The sequence below is a fragment of the Corapipo altera genome, unplaced genomic scaffold (assembly GCF_003945725.1).
Source record: "Corapipo altera isolate COAL_440 unplaced genomic scaffold, ASM394572v1 1b, whole genome shotgun sequence".
Classification (NCBI taxonomy): Eukaryota; Metazoa; Chordata; class Aves; order Passeriformes; family Pipridae; genus Corapipo; species Corapipo altera.
The window spans coordinates 9,870,449-9,894,329 of record NW_020884881.1 but is presented as its reverse complement, the minus strand read 5'-3'; the positions used below and the strand labels follow the sequence as shown (position 1 = coordinate 9,894,329).

Here is a 23,881-nt window from a genome sequence, read left to right as displayed (position 1 = left end):
CTTGTCTGAAGTCTGTTTTACACTGGAGGCTTGTTAGTTTTTTTCTTGGCAATCTAGTGTTTGGCAAGGATAAGCATGTTAAAATATGTTGATCTCAAAACTATTAGGCTTTTGTAGACTTTGTGGTATGAGAGGAGTGTATTTAGTAGGCACTGTATGTGCTTCATTGCAAGTGAATGGTTTGTGTTCTTACAATTTTGACATCTTGGAAGGAGTTTGCATTTGCTCCTTGTGTAAGTACTGAAGTTATTTGGCTATTTTACTTCAATTACCTAGTCACTTGTGGAAAACCTTGTCTATATTAGTGTGTAAAAGTGCATTAGTTTACTAATCTGTGAGTAGCTGAGGTGGTGTTTACATCTCCTGTACTTGGCTGGGTGTTCTGCCCTGTGCACTAAGAGAAGTGGGAGGCTGGTAGAAGCTGGCAATCACTGTGCTCATGCAAGGCAAGCAGACTGTAGCTTTGCTCTACAATTAAAAACTACTACTGTTTCTTTTTATTTTACTACTTAAAAAATAACTCCTATAAGTGACACTAAAGGTGTGACATCTTTTAGTGGCAATCTGTTAAAATAAGATGGAAAATTTTTCATTATTGTGAATCATTAGAATGATTTTGCTTTAAAAAATACTGAATGGAAGTTAAGACATTGAGTAGTTGGGGTTTTTTTAAAGTACAAAATAAAAGTGAATAATGCTAAGATGTGCTTGAAAAATTCTGCAACCAGGTTTTTGTTGAAAGGTGTATAGCAACTGGGCTTTGACAGCATAGGGCAGTAAGCAGATGTACTTCAGGTTTGGTAAATCTGCCATTAAAGCGAGTCTCTGTCATCTCCCTGGATATGCTGGGGTTTGAATCACAAATTTGAATGATAATATTTTTTGTCAGTTTATAACATTTTTAAGTTCAGACAGTAAGATCATCACAGTCTTAAAAGAAGTGTATTGGAAGTTAACTTTTAAAGACAATTGAAATTCAGTGTTTTCCTCTCCTTTTGCCTGTGTAAAATAAAACTAATGAAATAAGCCTGACAGATACAGGTGATAAGTTCTTTATTAAAATTAATGCGGTGTAAAATTGCCTGGTTTTAAAATCAACTGACTCAGTCTCCTGCATGTTCTGTTTTGTTTTTACCAGGGTTTGTGGATGCACTTAGATGTTTGCAATGAGCACTGTGGCTGGCATGCCCCAGTGTTTTGGATACCAATGCATAGGACTCCGTAGTAATCGAATTTATCAGAAACGAACGTCATGAGCATAGTGATCCCATTGGGGGTTGACACAGCAGATACTTCTTATTTGGAAATGGCTGCAGGCTCAGAGTAAGTATGTGAACATGGTTTATAAGCGTTCTTACTTATTTTTAAATTATTTTTATCTTTTCGTTTGTATTTTTTGAATACAGTTGGAAAGAACTTCGGAGTCTCCTTAGTTTTGTTGAATCTTTAGTTACTTAAATTAATAACTGTCACTTTATTCTTAAGTCAGTTTCTTCTTCAAGGGGAGCAAAGCAGAGAAGCTAAACTTTACTGCAGATGCATATTTTTCTTGGTCATCAGACTGAGAAATAAAGATGCTGCTTGTTTTGTTTTTCATGCTTAAAATACTTGCCATTTCAGTTTCCTATTTAACTGTGTAAAAAATGTTTTTGACTTTGCATGTTAGAAAGGTAAATTAATGTTGTGTATTAAACTGTAAAACAGTGGTAGTAATTGAGACAAGGGTGCCTTTATTTATGAAAATTGAAGGCCTAGCTTAATTAGTTAGTACCATGTCTTCATGAAGTTATTTCTAATTGGAAACCTAGTAGAAATTCATTTGTTACTCATTCATTTACTTAGTAAGTGTGTATAAAGGGTTACAAAAAGCCAGTGAAATCCTGAATTCAATCAACTCTGCTTTGCATGTAATAAATGGAGTGAATTTCTGTGTTTTGGGGGATTGGGAGGACTTGTGGATTTTTCTGTTTGTTTGGTGGGAGGTTTTTTTGGGAGGTTTCCCCCACCACCACACTTGCACTGATGGGTCAGAGTTCAGGTACTGATGGGCTACAGTTTAGGTATTGGTGATCACTGACTGTTGCTTTTGCATTAGTAGAGTGCATGATTGGCAGGTTTTTTGGGGAAGAGAGGTGGGTGTCAAAAGACACTAAGGATGAGGATCGTTTGTCTGTGGCTTACACAATCTCATATAACTTCTTTGCATATACAAATGAAAAGACCAACATGAATTTATTAGCAGAAATGTGAAATTCATCATTTATATTGAATTGGGTTTTGGTTTGTTTTTTTTGAACCACTTGAGATGGTGTTACTCTTATCCTTCCTCTGAGCCTTTCTGTAGTAATGTTAAAGGCTCCCTGTCTTTGGTTGCCACAAACATACATTTGCTTGCATTAGATACTGAAAAAATGGATTAGAGTTTTAGTTTACATACATGCTTGAGATTTTTTTATAAATATAAAACATTTGAATAGGTGTATTGGATAACAAATTTCAGTAGCTTGCACACAGTCTTTGCTTGAGAGCACGTGCTAAGCAATATTAATCTGTTTAAGAAGCGTTTTTCTTCCAAACTATGACAAAAAGTTTGAACAGAACTCTTGAACAGCTTTTAAAAGGAATGTTTCTCTCCTGTGTTTCCAGTTATATATAAGGCTATTCTAAGTTTACACCATTTCTCTGAAGAGAACCAAGAATTTGCAGTTCAGTTTTTTGTCACATTAAATTTTTAATGTTTTGTTTATCTCTTCATATCATGAATACTAATTACCTTGGTGCAGAAGATTTTTTAACTTTAGTGAACTGTTCACAACTCTTTTCATTATCTTTTCCTGTACTTTTATGTTTAGAGAAGGTCATGATTCCTGAGGTTGCTAACATTCCTTGCAGACACAGCATGCCATGCTGGAATTAAAATAAATAAATATAGTTGTCAGTATAAACAAGATAGAGTTCACAGTGTGTTATTTGCTTGATACCGTGGCAGAGCGACCCAGTTAGGAATTGCTTTTCTTCAGATGTTAAGTGACTGTTACCAATTAGATGAATTCTTATCATCTCTGCTGTACTTACACTGAAATATGTGTAGTAGTTGTATGATTGGCTTACGCTGATTCAGGAGCCATGTCAGTGTCTAAAGAAGTGTGACAGAAAGGTGTGTCCCTAACCTACCAGCTTACACGGTTGTAAACCTTTTTTTATCACCATCTAGATGACTTATATATTTGTTTTGTACATTTTCTTCCAGAGAGTAGCGTGTTGGATATAGATTGTATTAATAACAGTCATAGATGATCTTTAAGCAAGTTCTAGGGTTTTCCCAAGAGGGAAGAGTTGGAGTTTCTGCACTGTGACCAGCAGGTCTGATATTGCTTCATCAGTTGCTGAAGCATGAGCAAACACAAGAATGGGGGAGTGGCAAACCCAATTATGCAGGAGAAGGAGCCCAGGAAAATGCTCTTTGTTTAGTACTGTTTCTGCTAAAAGATTCTGCCCTATGCTTTGAACCAAGGCATAAGCATCTTAAAAAAGTGGATAGTTTATGTGACTAATAGTTTCACATATTATTTCAATAATTGTATCAAGTAGGTATGTGTAGAATAACTTATTAGAAGGTTTAAACATCTTAAAAATTGGATTAAATACTCTTGTTTCTTATGTGTGCTTAAGTGGGATCTCCAGATAGATGTTCATAATACTACAGTAGTCAGAACACACATATTTTTGCTTTAATTTGTAGATCTTACTGAAGATGAATATGTGTGACTGCTGAACTGGTAAGGAGCAATAGCAGAACCAGCCATTTCGGGAGGTTCCAAATATGCTTCCTGACTGCAGAGAGTACTGGTGTAGCTTAGAGCATGAGTATAAGCTACACACTGGGAAATGCCACTGGTGGTACTGTTTTTCTGGTTTTAGTATCTGTGCATGTTTTTTAGAGAGAAGGCCTGTATAATAAACCTCACAGTCACAGTATACAGATCACTGTGTTGAGTTCAGTATCCCTAAGACAAAATGATGAGCACTGTTGTAGTCTTACATACAGACGATAGTGGGCCAGCCTGTACTTGCAGAGCCTGCTACAAGGTGCTTGGGCAGCAGAACCAGCTCCCTGGTAGAGGAGCAGTGCTTGGTTCTTAGTTGTCTAGGTGTTGAATCCTGACAGATGTGTTTGGTTAGGTGAAGTGTCATACAAAATATATTGTATTCCTTTATCTAAGATGACCTTCAGGCAGATACTGCTCAGGTGTGCTGGTACGAGTGGAAAACAAACCTGAACTTGAAAATCAGACCTATCAATTGGCATGTGGCAGATTGATGTTGCTGAAGCATGTGTGAAAGCAGAAGGTTCCATTTAGAGTTCTGACACATTTTCAGAAAGTACTGTTAGTTAAGTGTTCATAGCCTAAAGCTTGGATACCCACTTGGCTTTGAACATTTGAGTTCTTAGTGAGATTTTGAACACCTACATTTTTATAAAGTCGTTAATAGCCCCAGATTCTAAGGACTGATTGTATATTGGGTATTAGTCAAAAACAGCACACTTTTTTAAAAATTATTAAATGGTCAGAAACAAAGCAGTAATTAAAAGGAATGGAGTGGGGGAGGTCACGTTTTAGGGAACAATTGCTTCTAATCGTTGACAGTTGATTCCCTTAATATAGATTAAGTATAAGCTTGTAGGGACTGTTTTGGTAAATGCTCTCGTGGTTTTTTTAATTTCTCAGTAATGCCATCTGCTGGCAACATGCAGAAAGGACCCAGAACATGAGTTGTTTCACTTGCAGAATGAAAATTCTGTGAAGTTCTATTTCTTGGGTTTTTTAAAAAACAGACATCTCTACTTTTTTAATTGATTTGTAAAATACTATGTTCCTGTTTTCAGGTTACAGGAATCTCTTAAATCATTGCAGCCTAGGAGGATTTTATTTTGTTCCTTGTGAATATTTTGCACAGTTTTGAATTGCTAACCACAGTGCTTAATAAGTATATATGATATTTTAGCAAAATATGAGGGTCAGTTTATAACAGTAATGATTGTTTATTTTAGGAAATTATATTAGGATTTTGGTCAAACTTCAGATATATTGTAATGCAGACACTTCAGTTTTGATGAATACCAAAAATAACATAAATATCTGCCTTAGTTAGACACTGAGACTGTAGTTGTTTGAGGTGAAGCTGAAAAATGTGGTATGATCAGAAGGCTTACAGGCTTAGTACCTCAGTCTGTTACAGAACTGGCTTATGTCCAAAAATGCAAGCAAGGAAAACCTTGTAGTGTTCTCACAGATCTGAATGCTTACACTTTTCTTCTTGAAAACTTGCTTCTTGGGATGCCTGTAAGAACACCAATGGTGAGATTGGGGGGAGGGGGGTGTATAATACAGAAGTTTTGTCTTGCTGCCTGGGCCTGCTGCTTGAACCCCCAAAAATTTAAAACCTGATTTTAAATTAAGTGTTATCTCATGCTTTAATCATCTGTACAATTAAATGTTTTACCAAGAGGTATTCCTTCACTGAATGTCCAATTCTGAGATGCCCCTTTCAGAAGAAGGATTTGACCTCTGAACAAAGGATAATGTGGAATGTGTGTTTTCTGTTTTGAGGTCGTGCACATAGTGGGCATGACAGGGATGATAAGGAATTTGGTGACCTCTCTGCCAAAGTTACTTCTGTGTGTGGTTCTCTGGAGAAATGATACCCATTCTGTACTGCTTATGGGATCCTTATCACTTTCCTGTTGACTGCAAAGGAAGCCTGTGATGGTTAATTTGTGGCTTCAGTGAATGCTCTACCACCTCCTTCCCCAGCCCAGTGCAGTGCAGTGGATAAATGGAACAGCAGCAGTTATGTTCAGAGCTCTAGTGAGCATCTGTTATAAATTAAAGTAGTATCTGTGCCCCCCAGATAGGCTGATTCTGCTCTAAATTTGTATTTGTTACAACTCTTTTAATGAAATGCTGAAATGCTTTTCTGTATCACCTGATTTTTCTCCCAGCGTTTTCCTGATTCTCCTTGTTCAAGTAAAGCTGTGCTTTTTCCTTATTAACCTTGTGATCTGAATCTGTTTTATGAGTATTTAAATAGTTGAAGATATATGTATTTTGGTTTTGGAAGCCTAATGCTTCTGCTACCCACAACTCTTATATTAAACTTTGTTTAATATAACTTTTGCCTCTAAATATTAAACTTTGTTCTCTTAAGTGGTTTATAAATTGCTAGAGTAGGTAGAAATGGATTTAGGGACGAGGCTGTACTGTCTTGCCTCAGATTTTGCAAGAGATTTAGAGTATCTTTTCAATTTTTTTAGATAGTAGATGGAATACACGACCTCTCTTTTTAGGACACTTCCATTCTGGCATCTTTCACTGCATATTCCTGTGTTAAAGTAGCTGGTATTTAGGTCATAGTAATACTTATTTTTAATGAAGGAAGTTCTCCTAAATTAGTTGTGGCATTGCTGAAGGGTGAATTGTACCAGAATTCCCCCTGCCTGTCCTGTATCAGTAAACCTTCCTGCTCTGAAAACTGAGTTTAGCCCAACAAGACCAAGGCTGAGCATTGAAGGCAGAGTGGGTCAGAGTAACTTTGCTACCACTTGTCTCATTCAGGAGATGGTGAAGAACAGCAGTAGAAGCGATGCAGGGGTCAAGACTCATGTCCAGGAGAAAGAGAACTTGATTTCTGACCTAGCCATGATGGAGGGTAGCTAATGCCTCGTTCATTGGCATTTTGTGTGGCTTGATCATCAGAAGGATTAACGGGGTGACAGAAGAGATGTGTGATTACCACACAGATGTGTTACGTTGGTGAAGGCAAATTGGTTGGAAAGGTGCAGCTTTTTCATCTTTTATGGTTTTTCTGTAGTAATGGGTTTGATAAACCTGGCAAGTTCTGAACTGCTTCTAGAAGCTAATTCCAGCAAACTCTGAATAAATTCATATTTTCAAGTTGTGAAGTGGTATAGGAAAGTAAATGAGAATTTTGGGGGGTTTATGAGGTAACAAAGAGCAAGTGTTGTCAGAGTTAGTCTCATGCTAGTCAGGAGTTGTATTTTTAATGTTAGTACTTCATATTATTTGTGTGCTCACGCATTTGCTCACTCTCTACAAAAGGCAGCTGATGACTGTTGGAGACACTGATCTTTTAAAAAAAGGTTTTTTTCTTTGCACTCTAGAAACTGAAGTCTTTACCCGGTAGTGCTTTTAAATAGAGTTTCTTTTTAAACAATTCTGTCATGTAGTAACAGAAAAGCTCATAAGAAGAAAGGACCTACCAAAACCTTTAGTAGAACACTTTCAAATAGATGTCAAAATGCTGTATTTTGTTTTGAGAAAGCTAATAATTAATTATATTTTTACAAAACATATTACCAACAAGTATAGGTTGCTGGTGTCCTTCAAATCAAGCTAGTATAGCTTCATGGCATAAGAAAGCCTCTATTAAATATTTTAATGTCTAAGAAAAAAATATCAGTCTCTATTCCTTTTCAGAAATACCGAGTTTGTTTTCAAAATCAGCTCAAGGAATTAGTAAGATTATGTGATGGGAAATAGACTTTACTTGTAATAAATATAAAATTAGAAAAGTGAACCAGGCCTGATTTATGGTGGGAGTCAAAGCCACCTTAGTTTTAGATGTTTATATTTTGCTATGCTTTTCAGTGTAAAAAAAAAAAAAAAAAGGCACTTTAGGTAACCTGGATTAATTTGTCCTACTGTGATTGAATTGTATGGTGCAGTGAAAAAGCTTCAAGTTCTCTTAGTCATGAGAGTATGCTTGCAGGCACTCATGAATGTAACTGCTGAAGAAAGGTAATAAAGGTATAATTTCTTGTGCTCAAGTTGTGTTTGTTCCTGTTTTAGTATTCCTTTATCTTTCTTGTCTTTCGTGTTGTGGTGTAGTGTATATGACACATAGTTTGTATATTGAAGAAGGCCCTGCCTTTGATTACAAAACCTTCTCACAAATTGTTAGCACTTTTTTTCTTTCTATTTAAAGATAAATCGATAGAAACTACCTCCTTTAGATAGATTTGCCCTAGTTAGGATTTCTCCTTGTGGAAGCAGTAGGTGTGGGTGGTGCCCTGTCACTGCCACTGTGTGTCACTGCAGGGCTCTATCCATGAGCAGTGCTTGGAATTACAGCTTCAGTCCTCGATCACAATTCCTTTCTGCAGATTCTCTTACTGCTCAGTGTGGTTTGGTTTTTTTTTTTTTCTGTTACCACTCTTGGTTTTTTTGGTTGTTGTTTTGTTGGGGTTTTTTTGAGTGAGGGGTGCAAGTTTGTTCCTGCCCCTCTATGCGCCTTTAAACAGAATCAGCAGGGAATTAATTAGAAGTTGTGCAGCAGATACTTCCAATTTATTAATATAAATTACATACTAATTGCATTTGTTCTTCATCTGTCTTTTGCCTTGCAGACCAGAATCTGTAGAAGCTAGCCCTGTGGTAGTTGAAAAATCGAACAGTTATCCGCACCAGTTGTATACCAGCAGCTCGCATTCACACAGTTACATTGGTTTGCCCTATGCAGTAAGTTTTGTGCTAAGTGTTCTGTACAAAATATATTATGTAAAATCTGGTGTTCTTAGCTGGAAAACTGATTCATGCTTATATTTCTGTGTCTTATTGGGAGCTGGGTAGGTTGACTAAAGATGGTTGATTAGCGGCAGAATACAGAACATAGTGCACTTACATGTTAAACATAGTTAAGAAGTTAGAAAATAAGATTGAATAATGATAGAAATAAAATTTTAACCTTTCAGTAAAAAATAACTCTCTGAAGTTCTTTGCCAAGTGAATTCATACACTTGGGCTTGAATAACCATCAGTGTATGAGCATTTATGAGTTGTTATAACTTATCTTTTAACAAAAATCTAGGACCATAACTATGGTGCTCGGCCTCCTCCAACGCCTCCAGCTTCTCCTCCTCCATCAGTGCTTATAAGCAAGAATGAAGTAGGCATATTTACCACTCCCAACTTTGATGAAACCTCCAGTGCTACTACCATCAGTACGTCAGAGGATGGAAGCTATGGAACTGATATTACCAGATGCATTTGTGGCTTTACACATGATGATGGATATATGATCTGTTGTGACAAATGCAGGTAATGAATATTAAAATCATTTAAAAGGTAAAAATTACTAAAAATTTCAAACTGCACTGAAGGAAGTGTAACTAAATGATGTTTTAATTATGTCCGGGGACAGGGAATTTCCTTCAGTCAAAAAAGAGTTTGTAGGTTATGTGGTTTTTCTAATAGGTAAGACAGCTGATTAAGGCCAGGGAGTATTTTATACTTTATTCCAGTCTGTCTTGACTACTCCTTCTTTTGTTCGTGCCTTTACTTGTGCACTACAGCTTAATAAGGACATACCTTTTTTTCCCTCTAAAAAGGATGTCTCTCTGTATTTTGTCCAAGTTGTTTGTTACTATGATAAAACCAAGACCTAGGAATCACTTCATCTGCATGTACTAGTAAAGCATCTTGGTGAATTATGTATGTGTAAATCAGGTAACTTGAAGGATGCAAAATAACATGAAAGAAGCTTTTCAAGTATTGAATTCTCTGTGCATGATCTTTCTGATAAGAACTCTTTAATTTTCAAAGGATATAGTTTTAAGAATTTTTAATAAGTGAAAAGACTAACCTAGATTCTTACTGGAGAAGCTGAAGTTAAATGTTTAAACTTCTGTCATTATGTGTAAGCACCTATTTGATCATAGTGTAGTAGAAGACTGCTGTTAAATACTTGGAGTTGGAAAAATTATCAGGAGAAGACAAATCTCATGTTTCTACTGAATATTAACCTCTGTTTTTACATTCAATATGGTTAATGAATGCTGCTCAATTTATTAGATCTTTATGTATTTATGATTGTTACAGCTAATTAAAACACTGAGTTCCATTTTTCTGTCTGCTTACGTAACAAGCTTGTTGGTCATTTCTCATGGTCCTTGATTCTGATAACCTTTGCCCCTTATTTTGGAACATATTAAGGTGTTCTCTCAGCAGTGCAATTGTAAGCAGTCACCAGTTAGTCTGCTTCCTTTGAAGAAGCAGTTATCTGTGAGGAGTTGGAAAGAATTGTGGTAAATCCACAACTGGGAAGATAATGATTTTTGTGTCCCTGATCCTTCTAGCAATGTGGGGATGAACACAAGCTACTGTTTTAGGTTAGCCTTCAGCAAGCAGCCTCTCTTCCCTGACTGTGGGAATCAGTTAAAGCTCTTTCTGTGCTGCACAATGGTACTACCAGTCATGCCAGGTGTATGTTTTATATGTTCTCTTAAAATACGTAAGTTAATAAACCTATATCTTTCTGTTTATTTCTGTATATAAAAATAAAAGTACATATCTATTCCTAAAAGAAAATTAAATCCTTTTGTTTAAAAACAAAACACTTTTTGCTGTGTGGAGCATAAGTGTTATTGCTGAGGGTATTTGTCTGTCTCATTCTCTGTTGTGATAATTTACCATTTTATTTCTGGTGTTAGAGGAAAATTTCCAAGAGAGAAAATGGGTCAGCTGGCAGACTGGTGGCAAAAATGGTGACTGAGATATAGTTTTAGGCATTCAATTTGAGTAAAGATCAAAAATGATGGAGAAAAAAAAAGAACAGCTTGCTTTCTGTGTGTTGTGCACATAATTTTTAAAATTGTGCTTAGAAGTTGAGGTTTTGTTTTTTTTTTTCCTAAAAGTGTCTGGCAGCACATTGACTGTATGGGGATTGACAGACAGCATATTCCTGACATATATCTGTGTGAACGTTGTCAACCCAGGTGAGTAGTTTGGTTTATTTTGAATTCTAAATTAAAGTGGATTGAGTAGAGATATGAAAAAGAGGAGTTGTTGGGGAAAACAAAATTGGTTATTCTAACAACCAGCAGATAAAACAGACTATGTAGCATAGTCCTGACAATTGTAGTTAAAGAGCTACATTTCTGATATAGGCAGTCTTACCAGCCTCTATTCCCTTGTGCACAGCAGTCACTGTTTCACTTCACTAGGCAGTAGGAATAAACCCTTGAAATGCATATGAAAATAGCAGTGATTCCTGGATCTTTTCTCAGGCAGATTGATACACAGACAGTCCATTCCATATTTCATTTCATGGCTGTCATACATTAAGAACTCTGAACAGCAGTGTTCTCAGGTTATGGCCCTGTTCTAATATGCTGCAGGGATCACTTGGAGGATTTCTTGCTCTGGAACAAGTACTTGCGTGTGCTCCCCCTCTCCCCACTGCCACCCCCCATTCTCCCCAACTTGCAGTCATATGACATGGCAAGGAGGGCTTTTTGTTCTGACTCTGGTAGGCAGGTTATACCTGACTGTCATCATAGTTGCTGTCCTGTGATGTAGAGTATAAAATGCTGCTGTTGCTTATGTTGCAGATTGTTAATTAAACAGCAAAAAAAACGTGTTCAGAAAATTTTAAATACCAGGAAATTGTTCTTTTTTTTCTGAGAAGTAGTTTGGACCTTGTCATCGTAGAATATTTGTTCAATATTATATTGTGATGATTGTTCTGAAGAATCTGCAGGACAATGGTGTAATGTCTGCTTATCTGTAATCCCTGGATCAACTGTCAGTCTCTGTTTGCAAGTGATTTGTTTTCAAGTGATTTGGATACGTGTATGTGCCTTCCATCAAAAGGGAATGGAACAGTGCACAACTGATGTTTTTCTAAGTATCTGAACATTCAGTTAGTTTACTGTTTATTCTGTAATAGTCATTGGGAAATGGTAAAGATCTGTTTTAATACTTAGATGCACTGATTTATTTTCTAATTTCAGGAGTTTAGATAAAGAAAGGGCAGTGTTGTTGCAACGAAGGAAAAGGGAAAATATGTCAGGTGAGTAAAACTTAAAGCTTTTTCCTCAGTAAAGCTTGTATGTATAAATCAACTGTACAGACTTAAGCCTGTATACATGGTTCCTGCAGCTTTGACAGACTTCAGCAAGGTTCAGTAAATCAATGCCTTTTACTTGACTGTATTATTACCAAAATAATATTGTATCAGAATTGTTATAGTTCCATGTGTTTTGTTAATGGCTGTCAGAACTACTTTTTTTGTATTACTCTGTAGTAATTCAGTCTATTGAACATTTGGGTTTCTTTTGAGGTGAGAGGATTTCTAAGTCTACTTTCTTTTTGAAAAGAAATTTTGAGAGGAAATCCTAATTCTGATTTGTTGGATGTAGATTGGGGGCATGTTTTGGTACAGTTTTGGGTTTGTTTTGACAAGGAGAACAGTTGCTTGGGTCATAGTCTGTGTGTTTTATGAAATTAGCTCTCCTACTCTTCACACAATTTTAAAACTCATCTAGCCTAACTTGCAGGAGTTCTGTCCAGCCATTACCAAAATGTGTTGTAGAAGTCTTGATTGACCAGTGGTACTTTCAGACTCTATTACAGAAGTAATAAATTGGGAGGAAGTCATCTTCCTAAACATGATTGACTTTTAAATCATGTCTCTAAAGTAATGGAGTGTGTTTTAAGATTTCTTTAAAAAATACCATGTAGGTAAGGTCCTGATGCCCACTTCACATGCCTTCAGAAAATCTGAAGTGTGTGGTCTGGCTTAATTGTGCTTCTTGGTGCAGTTGACACTTGATGTTGTCTGGGGCTAAACTGCCTGAAATCTGTTAAGGGCATTAATGTCTTGCTCATAAAACTAAATCATGTGTTTTTTCTGTTTTTATTTTAATGAAGCCGAACTTCTTTTATGAAGTTTTTGCTAACCTACTATGTCAACAAAACTTTAAATTCTAAAATTTTTTAGAATTTAAAATTATTTTTGCTGACTATTTAAAGAATAGAGCAAGTAGGTCTATAATTCATGTGGAGTGGAGTTAATGCGTTCACTGAGGGATAGGATGATACTGTGAGGATGAACTTGAGTTTACATACAGGATAGGGGAAGTTGATGGTCTGAGCTATTTAAGTCATCTCTTGGGATTTGTAGGCACACTGTCTGATCATCTACAGTAAACTTAATGGAAGAGAAATTAAAAATCTTAACAGAAGCTGAAGGGATTGTACCTTTGAAGTTAGTGTTCAACCCTTCTTAATCCTGATGATCAGTCTTTTAAATCTGTTATATGCATGCAGTAGGAAAAGAGATTACTAAGTGGTAGATCTCAAGTGTCCAGAGTTAAAAATAGAGACAAATACTGGTTCCTCTTCAGTCTGAAACTCCAAGTGTAGTGTTGATTACTGTGATTTATAATATGTAACTTGAATGTGTTTGCTTGCACCTTTACCTTGGCTAAGTGCACTTCATGTTGACGGTTGTTACACAGTTCAGGACTTAGTGATTCTGGGTATGAACTATCACAAGACATTAGTAAAAGGGCCAGTTTTCATAGAGGATTCCAATTAGGAAAAGCAAAAGTGACATCAGTTTAAATGCATCTTTTCAATGTTTTAAATATTCAACAGTAGCAGAATGTTCCTTGTAATTCGCTTGTTATTAAGTTACAGGTGTTTGATAAAAGGAAGATTGTATTATTTGAATGTTTTTTGATGAGTGTATATATAGGGCTTTTCATTTAGATATGGGAATTCTTTGCAGTACAGTGGTTTTTATTGTAAAGATACCTAAAATATTGCTGGTTTAGCAACAGTGGGGAGCATGTAGTAGATCATTTGATTTGCTTCAAGAAAATATCTTTTGGATGAACATTTCACATGATACAAAACTGTGTGTCCTAAATTTCTGTGTGTAACCACATCACATCTTTTTCTGGCAAAATATTTAGCCTGTGGTTGTAGCTATGTGGTGATGTTGATTTTGTTGTTCTGCTATAAAAGTGTAATTCTGATGCAGCTTACTGTCCATTGGATTGTGTACTGTGGTTCAGTGAAGGGAGCACCTTTGTTAAGCCCCTACCCAGCTGAATACTGGATGTTTTGGATTTGGGTTTTTTTGTGCTTGGTTGGTTTTTTATTTTTTGCTTTTTTTGTTTTGTTTTTTGCTTTGTTTGGGTTTTTTTAAGATAAAGTATCTAGATCTGTAACTTATTCAAGGATGTTGCTTCAAGCTGCCTGGTCTTGAAATTGTTGCTGTCGAGGTCACTTGCTGCCTATGGGTAAATGAATCTGGGCCCATAATGTTGTGAAATGTGGAGAGTTTGTATCTTGCCTTCTGACATGCAAACTCATGATCTTCACTTAGTGTGCTTTACTAAGGCTCTTCAAAGTGAAAGCAGGTTATGTAGGTTAGGAAGGAGTGTCCCAAAACAACTCTATGTAATTATATGTTCAGTTGAGGTAATTATTCTTTACAGTAAGTTAGAGCACAGTGTAGACAACAATGTTGAAATGTTGCTTCCCTAAGGAAGACAGTGTTTTGTGGGGTTTGGAGCAAGGGGGAGAGGTGTGTGGCAGTGACATCATGATTCTGCAGGCATTAGTGTATGGACTACACACACTGACAATTTCAAGAGGTCCTTGGGTTTCTATTTCTCAGGTTTTGGTTATTCTGCTGTTCATTCACCTTTGGTTAGATATTTCTTCTTTCTATGTGCTTTTTATTCTAGTTTAGAAAATATTCCCAGCAGAAATGTAAACAGATTCAGAAATCATCATCGATTCCTAATTCATCAAACATAATTATGTACCTGACAAATAGTTGAAAAGAACAACCAAGATGGTAAAATAGGATTATTTACTATGCATAGAAGAATCTTGTTAAGGAATGTTGTGAGCAAGAAAAATCCAGAGTAACCAATAGCTGGAGTTCTTTATTTAGTAAAGAAGGCTTCAAGAATTAGGACTGTTGAGTGCACTGATTAAGGCAACATCCTTCTGAGCTCAGAAGGAATGTTTTCTCTCCTCTCATATTAAGTGTTTGTAAATCTGGCATCTGTGCAGTTTGAGAAAAAGTTTTGCTTAGTGTGAAGTGTATTTATTGAAGGCAGAATATTTGGAAAAGCTGCTAAAATCCAAGAGATCTGTACTGAGCACATATGAACTTATCTGTGTGCACCATCTCTCTTCCAGTCCTCGCCATCCTTCACAGCCTTTCATCTTGACAGAACTAGGGTAATCCTGTTTCAGGTCAGGATATGTGTTTGACATAAATGCTGATGAATGCTAAATTTCAGGCTTTGGCCTTCAGGTCTCTGAGTGCACAGCACAAAGAAAAAATATCTGTCAGTTCATATGTCATCATCCGTTTTCTTTTCCCCAAGTAGCAGAATGTTACTGTTAGGGGATTTTGAGTAGAAAGGGCTTTTGGCTAAATAGACATATTTATCCTAAAAAAGCACTTGATACTGCAAATTGCAGCTGAAATAGTTGATTATGACTTACATGTGATTAATTAATAGGGCTTCACAAGAAATGCTTATCAGTCATTAATTTTAATCCCTTCTAGAATACAGTCATCTGAGAATACAGTCACCTAATGCCATATTTCAAGTAAAAGCTAAATATAAGTGAACAAGTTAACAAATATATTTTTTTAACCTTTTTTGTTCTGATTCTAATTTTGCTTATAATGGAATATGGTGCTATAATTCCATTCAAAAAATGGAATTGATCAGGTACCTTTTTCTTACCTGGCATTACAAACATCTGGTAATTACCAGTTCCTCATTGGTTCTTCATTTTCATGCTGTTGCAGCTGTTGGTCATTTGGAGCATTTGTCAGTATGAGTTTTTGGGTTTTGAAGGCAGATGTAGAGCAACTAGTGAATGTTCTTTCTGCAGTACTTGATTATTTACAGAACATTCTTTGTTTCGAAGATGGGGATACCAGCGCAACAGAGAGTGGTGATGAGGTTCCTGTGGAACTGTATACTGCTTTTCAACATACACCAACGACAATTACTTTAACTGCTACAAGAGTTACAAAAGTCAATGATAAGAAGAGGAAAAAAAGTGGGGAGAAAGAACAGACCATAGCAAAATGTAAAAAAGTAAGTGAATGTAATTTCTTGTATTACTCTGTGTTATAAATTATAACTGTGTGACATCTCTTAGCAAGGGACACTGGTTTTTAAAAACCAAGCTATTTTAACACCTGGTTTTAGTTTGAAATGTATTACTCTTCAGTAAATGTCTTCCCTTGGTGGCCCCCCCCCCTTATTTCAAGTTGATATATGTTAACTATGAAAGTTTAATTTTATAATTGAGGCAGAATTTCACATCAGGAATTGCATTTACTGGACTATTTGATATAGTTAAAGATGGACAGAAGAGGCTTTGGGATGCCCAAAGAAGAATTCTTTTAAAGTGTTCATTTGTGGTTGTTTTACATTCAGAAATGGTTGCCATCAGTTGTCCTGATGTGACTCTGTGTCCATTTATTTCAGTTGAAATTGTGTGGAAGTGTGCTCCCTGAGTTAACCAGTAAACTGCTTTGTTAAACAGGATTAATGACATTATATGGTTTAGCTACAGGTGTAAACAGTGTCACATACACGAAGACAAAATATATATGAAGAAGTAAACTACATGGAACCTACTGAATCAAGTTGCTTTTTGTAGTTTTGTTTCATTGGCTTGGATGAGAGTTTTGTCTTTTAAATGAAGTCAGAATTAGTTACTGATGTCCTGTAAGAAATTTTTAGTAAGATGTTTCCTCTTCAACAGACAAATTTACTGAACACAAATTTACTGCCATGTGTTATTCTGTTACCTCTGATATTTTGGCTTGGATTCTGAAATTCTAGAGTCAAGTTGTAATGTGGGAGAAGGGTAGAGGTACCTGGACTCTCCTATGGCTTACGTTGAAATGCTGAATTGGTTTTTTAAAATGCATTTTGTGAGATGTAACCTCTTACCTTCTTGAGATTTCACCATAGTTTGTTCTGTTGTTTTCATCTTGCATGTTTTACTGAAAAGTGTTAATTAGTTAATAGATTTTGAATTCCTTAAGAGAACTTGTATTTTTTCCAGTGAATATATATATATAATTTTATTCCAGGCATTTCGAGAAGGATCCAGGAAATCTTCACGAGTAAAGGTAATGTGATTTTGTTTGGGTTTTGTGTCAAACCTTAATTGTATATTACTTAAATAATAAGAAGCATTAAGAATGTAATTGGGACTATACATGAAGCTCTAAGATATTCTCTTCTTGATAACTAATGTACTACGTATGCATCACAGTGATTTTAAATTATGCACTACATCTTTATGTCCTGGAATTTAACTGAAATAATGTAGTGCAAATTTTTATCCTGAGAATAGGTGATTTTCAAGAGCTAGTGGATGAATTGGGGCTCATTTGTGCTGTATAAGGGAATAAAGTTGAGTACACACCTCATTCAAACCTAGTAGCTCCAGCTTTTTATAACTCTTAAACAGCAAAATAATGAGATATCTGTATTGCATTTGAAAGATGAATTAGCATTTCTGCTTTGTCATACCCTCCGTGTATCCATCTGATGGGACTCCACTCACTAGTACTTTCACAGCCTGAGGAGTCATGCTGGGAGGTCTGCTTTGTAAGATTTAAGTGTTACAGCAGACTTTAAATTTTCTGTGAGATAAAAATATGCCTGGTGTGAGAACTAGGTATTTGCCATAGTTCGTTCATGCTTGGGATGTATAAAAACAAGTGGGATGCAATTTATGCTTCAAATTTATAAAATGTGGTATCTGAGTAGTGAAGATTGAATTGGGGAAGAAAAATCTCTGTTGTATGGGGGTTTTTTGAATATGGTGCTCCTAAGGTTCCATTGTGTTTTTTTCATGGTTTTTTTAGCATCACACCTTTTTTAATGCTGTTTGTGTGTATGGTTTTCTTCATGCACAAAAGAAATGTAAACAGGTAATTTGAATTGCTGAACTACTTGTGTTTTATTAATATTTAATAGTGTCTCTGCTCAGGTGGATAGAAAAGGGAGCGTTGGCTGGCTGCTGCTGTCCATAAGGAGCTTTGGTTGGCTGCAGCCTGGCTGCTGCTTGTGAGGTCTGGAGGTACAATGGCACTTTCTTTAAAAGTGAAAGGATCTGAAGCACTGCAGAAGAGAATTGTGTAGTGAGGAGCAGAGAAGGAGGGAAAAATATGTGCAAAGCCTGTGGCGTTGAGTCACAACCTTAACGTAGTAGGTGTAGGATTAGTAAAGTTTAGTAAGTTGTGCAGCGGAAGAAAAGATACAGCATGACCCTTGAAGTTAAAAGGGGAAAACCAAGTCTGTGTAATACAGGATAAAAGCTGGAGTTCTGTATATTTCCATATGTTCACAAAAGTTGAGTGGGCGGGGAGATGTGACCCTCCAACTCCCGCACTCATAGATTCGTGATACAGTGCAGTTGTGGGAGGAAACAGTGTCACTCTCCATTCTCATCCCACTAAAAGCTAGAATCTTTGTTGAGGAGGGAATGTATTCCTGAACTTGGGTGATATTTGTGAAATAAAATTCTTGAACAAATGTGATGTGACTGAATTCAACTGGAATGTTTTTAAGTAATACAGAACTTTATACTAGACTTCCTAAAAAAAACAAACCTTAAATCAATTCAGTCAATACCTCTGCCCTTCATTTTGTGTCTTCTTGTAGAATTTTTTTTTTTTTTAATTTTTTTATAACTTGCCTCCTAATATCTGGTCACTTACTTTAATTTTTAGGGTTCAGCTCCAGAGATCGATCCTACTGACACTTCAAACTTCGGATGGGAAAATAAAATCAAGGCATGGATGGATCGTTATGAAGAAGCAAATAATAACCAGTACAGTGAAGGTGTCCAGAGGGAGGCACAAAAAATAGCTCTGAGATTAGGCAATGGAAATGACAAAAAAGAAGTCAGCACCAGCAATTTGATTTTCAAACCTCCAGTAGAGGTAATGAGCGGTGCCTTGTTGTGTTATTACGTGCTCTGTTTGCCATGACAAAAAATATTCATATAGATGCCTTTAAAAAAAAACAATTTGAAATTTATTTTTATACATTCTGTATCATCCCTGGTTATGTTTATATTAGCATATCATTTATCCTAAAAAGTAGCTAAGGTGTAAGAGCCTGAACCTTGGATTGTCCGTATACTGTTTTTTGTCAGGCAGTCAACTTTGTTGCTGTTTTCTCTGTGAGGAATATAAGGAGTGGTTAGAATAGATAGGAGCATAGAGGCTGAATCCGTTTGGGTTTTTTTTTCTATGTGTATCAACATGTTCATTGTCTGCATTTTTCTGAAGGTGTGGTAAGTGTTCTGAATGTTCATGAATGATATTTCTTATACTGATTTTTTTTTCTTTTTTTACTCACGTGATCCTGTGATTTCTAGTTCATGAAGAAAATGTGCAATGTCTTTTTTTAGCCTTACTCTCAGTTACTTGCAGGCTTAAAATCAGAGCCATGTAAAAGACCATAGCACTTTGTAGCAGAAATCTTGAGGAATAGTTACTGTAGCAGATTAATGGAAGCATCTTTGCTTCTTTTTCTTGAAGACCATCATGGCATATGGGACACCCTCCTTAGAGGAATATCCCTACTTACAGAGCCTTTTGCCTACATAGAGGCTACTTCCTTTTTGGTTGGTGATGACAGTTATGAGAGGTGTGAGTTCACTAATTGCCAGGGTATGTATTGGTTTTTAATTAAAAGCCGTCCTTCCGTCTAAAGACATGCAAATAAATTTGGAAACTCTCTCAGGATTCTGTTATGATGTTACTTTCCTGTTCTGTTTTTCCTTGAATGAATTGTGAATGTCATTTTATGTCTGCATGTTTTGTTTTGTTTGAAGGAATTGGAGCCTTTTGAAAGTGTTGTGCAAAACAATGCAGCAATTCATCCTAGTCATGGTGAGAGTTAAGTGCACTAAGGGATATAGTACCTGAATTGTGAGAACATGAATAAGTTGGTTTTCAACAGTGTGCTGGAGAACTAGGGCTGAAGCATTCCTTTAATCTAAATTCATAACTAGTCACATTGGTAGGGGAACAGGACAGTTTGGTCACTTCAGTCTGGAGGTTTACTTACTAGAAGGGTTTTTAATTCACATAAAATTACTTGGTAGTTGTGAAAGTATAATCTGCTGTTAATAATAGTGAGAAAATGATACTGATACTTCATAAATGAATCTGTGTCTTTGCAGAGTTACGTGCAAAAAAACAAGAAAATTTTAAAAGCTGCCAAAGACCTGCCTCCTGATGCACTTATTATTGAATACAGAGGAAAGTTCATGCTGAGAGAACAATTTGAAGCTAATGGATATTTCTTTAAAAGGTTTGTTTATTCCAGATATTTTAGTAAAGTAACTGTTAAAATGATGTTTTGCCAAACTCTTGCCTCAAGTACAAGTGGGTCTTAGTTATCAACACTGTCTTGCATTTTACTGTTGTCTGATTAAAAGTAATGGCAGCTGGAATCTGGTCTCCCCCTTTCTCTTCTGAATATCCTTACAGATCTGTTCAGGAGCTAGTTTCCTCTTCCTTTGTTCTTCCCTGGTTACAGGATTCCTGCATTCTCAGTTGGGTAGTTTTGTACCTTAAACCAGGGGTTGACAGGTTCTACCGTCCTAAAATAATTCATAAGTTAATGGCAAAGATATTATCTTTTGTGAGAAAAACAGATTTTAAGTCCATCAGGCTGAGAATGAAATTGGACAGTGGTTGACTTGGGGTCACTTTAGTGCCAGAGTTCTCCGATTGGTTAAATTATTGAGCCATGCATGACTGCTGCCTTCTTTCTGTGGGTTGTTTTCAATGCTACCACTAACTGCATGGACACACCTAGTTGGGAATTTTCAAGAGGCCCATTGGAGGAGGTAGAACACATGGCTTTAGCTCAGTAAAGAGGGGCAGGTTCCCTGGCGTTTGCAGTAGCAGAACTTAAACCACGTCCTGGCAAATTATTTGAATGTCCCCTTGCCTCAGGAGGGTTAGGTGCTAGTGGTGCTGCAGGTGTTAGCCAAGCACGTGGAGGTGTTACTTTTTTTATATGGTTCTACGTGGTATATAAATTTCTGAGTTTCATTTCAGGGCCTGTCAGAAGTTTTAAGAAATCTCATAAATCTTAACCTTGTGTCTTCCATGTCTGGTGGTTGACCTGTTACTGTTCTCACTTTAGATCCTATGCATAAGGTACTGTAACTCCAACTTGAGGTATTCTGGGAATAAACTTGGAGAATGTACCAGTTAAAATCATGAAGCTTAAATGCAAGCATGTCATTCTTAGATTAACCCAGAGATTTGATGTATTGTGTCAAACAGCATGTTATCTTGTCAAACAGCACATGACTAATGTGAAGAATAAGTGCTATTTAGCATCTTTAAAATGATAAAACTACTGGTTTTCTTGTATGTTTTTCAGGCCCTACCCATTTGTTTTATTTTATTCCAAATTCCATGGGCTAGAAATGTGTGTTGATGCAAGGACTTTTGGGAATGAAGCTCGATTTATCAGGCGTTCATGTACACCAAATGCAGAGGTGAGCATATATATGAAGTTAAATTAGGTTTTATTTACTTAGAAGTCCCCTTTTCCTTTGATAATTTAAGCAATCCCTACAATTGTTATACACGGAAAAGAAGAAAGTAACTCATGATAATATGATATTCCCTTGAATATAGGTGAGGCACGTAATTGAAGATGGAACAATTCATCTTTATATTTACTCCATCCATAACATTCCAAAGGGAGCAGAGATTACCATAGCATTTGATTTTGATTATGGAAATTGGTAAGTATTTGAGAATGATGTTCTAAAATACATCAAATGCTCATTTGGTTACTTTGCAATTCAGAATGGCTTTGGTTTTATGTCTTTTACTTTCTTGCATGCTCTAATAACACAGGGCTCCTTAGGCACTGTATTTACAGAGTTTCTTCTGTATTTTTATTACTGCACTTCTGTGGTCTGCTCCTTTAAGCCAACTTGGATGCAGTGCTGTGGGGACGTGCCTTTGCTACCTGACCTGAATTAAGTATGACCATAGAGTACTACCTGTATTAATCAGCTTTGGTTCAGACTGCCTCAGGAAACCTGGCACTTATAAGAATTGTTCTACGTCCCTCTTTAATATCTTTATCAGTGACATAGACAGTGAGATCAAGTGCACCCTCAGCAAGTTTGCAGATGACTGGAAGCTGAGTGGTGCAGTTGATACAACAGAAGGACAGGATGCTGTCCAGGGGGGCATGACAGACTATAGAATTGAAAACACATGAACCTCCTGTAAGTCTCCCTGCACCTGGATTGGGGCAGTCCCAGTACAGACTGGGAGAAGAACTCGTTGAGAGCAATCCTGCAGAGAAGGACTTGTAGGTTCTCGTGGGTGAAAAGCTGGACATGAGCCAGCAACATGTGTCTGCAGCCCGAAAGCCAACCACAAGCTCGGCAGCATCAAAGCAGTGTGACCAGCAGATTGAGAGAAGTGATTCTCCCCCTCTGCTGTGTTTTTGAGATCCTGGAGTACTGCATCCAGGTCGGGAATCCTTGGTGCAAGAAAGCTGTGGACATGTTAGAGCAGATCCAAAGGACCATCCAAAGATGGTCAGAAGTCTGAGAACCTCTCCTATGAAGACAAGGCTGAGAGAGCTGGGGTTGTTCAACCTGGAGAAGAGAAGTATCAGGGGAGACCTCACTGCAACATTCCAGTTCTTAAAGGGGGCTTAAAAAAAAAAGGGGAGAGAGGGACTTCTTACATGAGCAGATAGTGATAAGACGGGGGAGAATAGTTTTCAACTAAAAGATAATAGAATGATAGAATGGTTTGGGTGAGAAGGGATCTTAAAAGATCATCCAGTTCCAGTCCTCCTGTTTTGGACACCTCCCACTAGACCAAGTTACTCAGAGCCCCGTCCAGCCTAGCCTTGCATGCTTCCAGGGATGGGGAATCCACAGCCTCTCTTGGCAGTATTTTCTGGTGCCTCACCACCCTCACAGCAAAGAATGTCTTCCTAATATCTAATCTAAGCTAAAAAAATTGGAGAAGTGTTCAGGGCCCGGTTGGATGGGGTCCTGAGCAAGTGAGTGGCATCTCTGCTCATGGCAGGGGGTTTGGAAGCAGATAATCTCTAAGGTCCCTTCCAAAATGAGCATTCGTATGACTCTGTGATCTCTCACGTGAAGAGAACCTGAGAAATTGCTGGTTGATGGTTTTTTTGGGTTTTGTTATTTATCCTTTTAAAAATGCATCGTAGTTGTGTTTAGTACCTCCAGCTGACAGCTCTGTCAGTTGAATGTGTTTGAATAACATTTCCTATGTATCCAAGTGCAGCTTAAAATTGTGCAAGTGACTCTCGAGTTCACTGTGCTCGTTCTGTGAATTGTGTCTGTCTTGGCATAAAGAAAGAACTCTGCCTTTCATGCATCTGTTCATTTGGTGGTGGTTGTATTTCCACCTAGGATTATACTCAGATTTTAGATGTCTTCTGTCTTTTAAGCAAATACTGAACTGAATTTAAAAGAATTCTGTGTGGCAGCCAACCAGTTAACCAGTAGATGGGATTTTTGAGTTACAGCAGTATTGTATATCATGGTGAAAACTTGAGTCACCTGCTTTTTAATGTGGTTGGTTTACATTACAGCAGATGTCTAATGTGAGGTGCATCAGCTTATGTGATTTAGTATTGAAAGATCTCGTTGCTGTACAGCCTAATCAAATACACCTTCTTGCATTTAATTACTTGCAGTAAATACAAAGTGGATTGTGCTTGCCTCAAAGAAAATCCTGAATGTCCAGTTCTCAGACGTTCTGAGCCTACAGAAAACATCAATACTGGATATGAAACCAGAAGGAAAAAGGGAAAGAAGGAGAAAGATGTTTCAAGAGAAAAGGAGACTCAAAATCAGAACATCACATTGGACTGTGAAGGAGCAGCCACCAAAATGAAAATCACAGATAATAAGCAGAGAAAACTCTCTCCTCTCAGGCTGTCCATTTCTAATAATCAGGTATTGACACA

General features: G+C 36.9%; 1 protein-coding gene across 6 annotated transcripts in view; it reads left to right on the top strand.

Annotated features, from left to right (window-relative positions):
* The window catches only part of KMT2E (lysine methyltransferase 2E), a 62,478-nt gene that overhangs the window by 17,140 nt on the left and 21,457 nt on the right, over positions 1-23,881 (top strand). For all 6 annotated transcript variants that reach the window (XM_027639584.1, XM_027639581.1, XM_027639582.1 and 3 more), the window contains 12 exons: positions 1,139-1,323; positions 8,429-8,540; positions 8,890-9,119; positions 10,715-10,795; positions 11,813-11,871; positions 15,771-15,943; positions 16,954-16,992; positions 18,604-18,816; positions 20,067-20,197; positions 21,284-21,401; positions 21,544-21,653; positions 23,609-23,870. In XM_027639584.1, coding sequence (XP_027495385.1) covers positions 1,253-1,323; positions 8,429-8,540; positions 8,890-9,119; positions 10,715-10,795; positions 11,813-11,871; positions 15,771-15,943; positions 16,954-16,992; positions 18,604-18,816; positions 20,067-20,197; positions 21,284-21,401; positions 21,544-21,653; positions 23,609-23,870 — 1,599 coding nt within the window. In that variant the 5' untranslated portion in view covers positions 1,139-1,252. The remainder of the gene's footprint in view (positions 1-1,138; positions 1,324-8,428; positions 8,541-8,889; positions 9,120-10,714; positions 10,796-11,812; positions 11,872-15,770; positions 15,944-16,953; positions 16,993-18,603; positions 18,817-20,066; positions 20,198-21,283; positions 21,402-21,543; positions 21,654-23,608; positions 23,871-23,881) is intronic.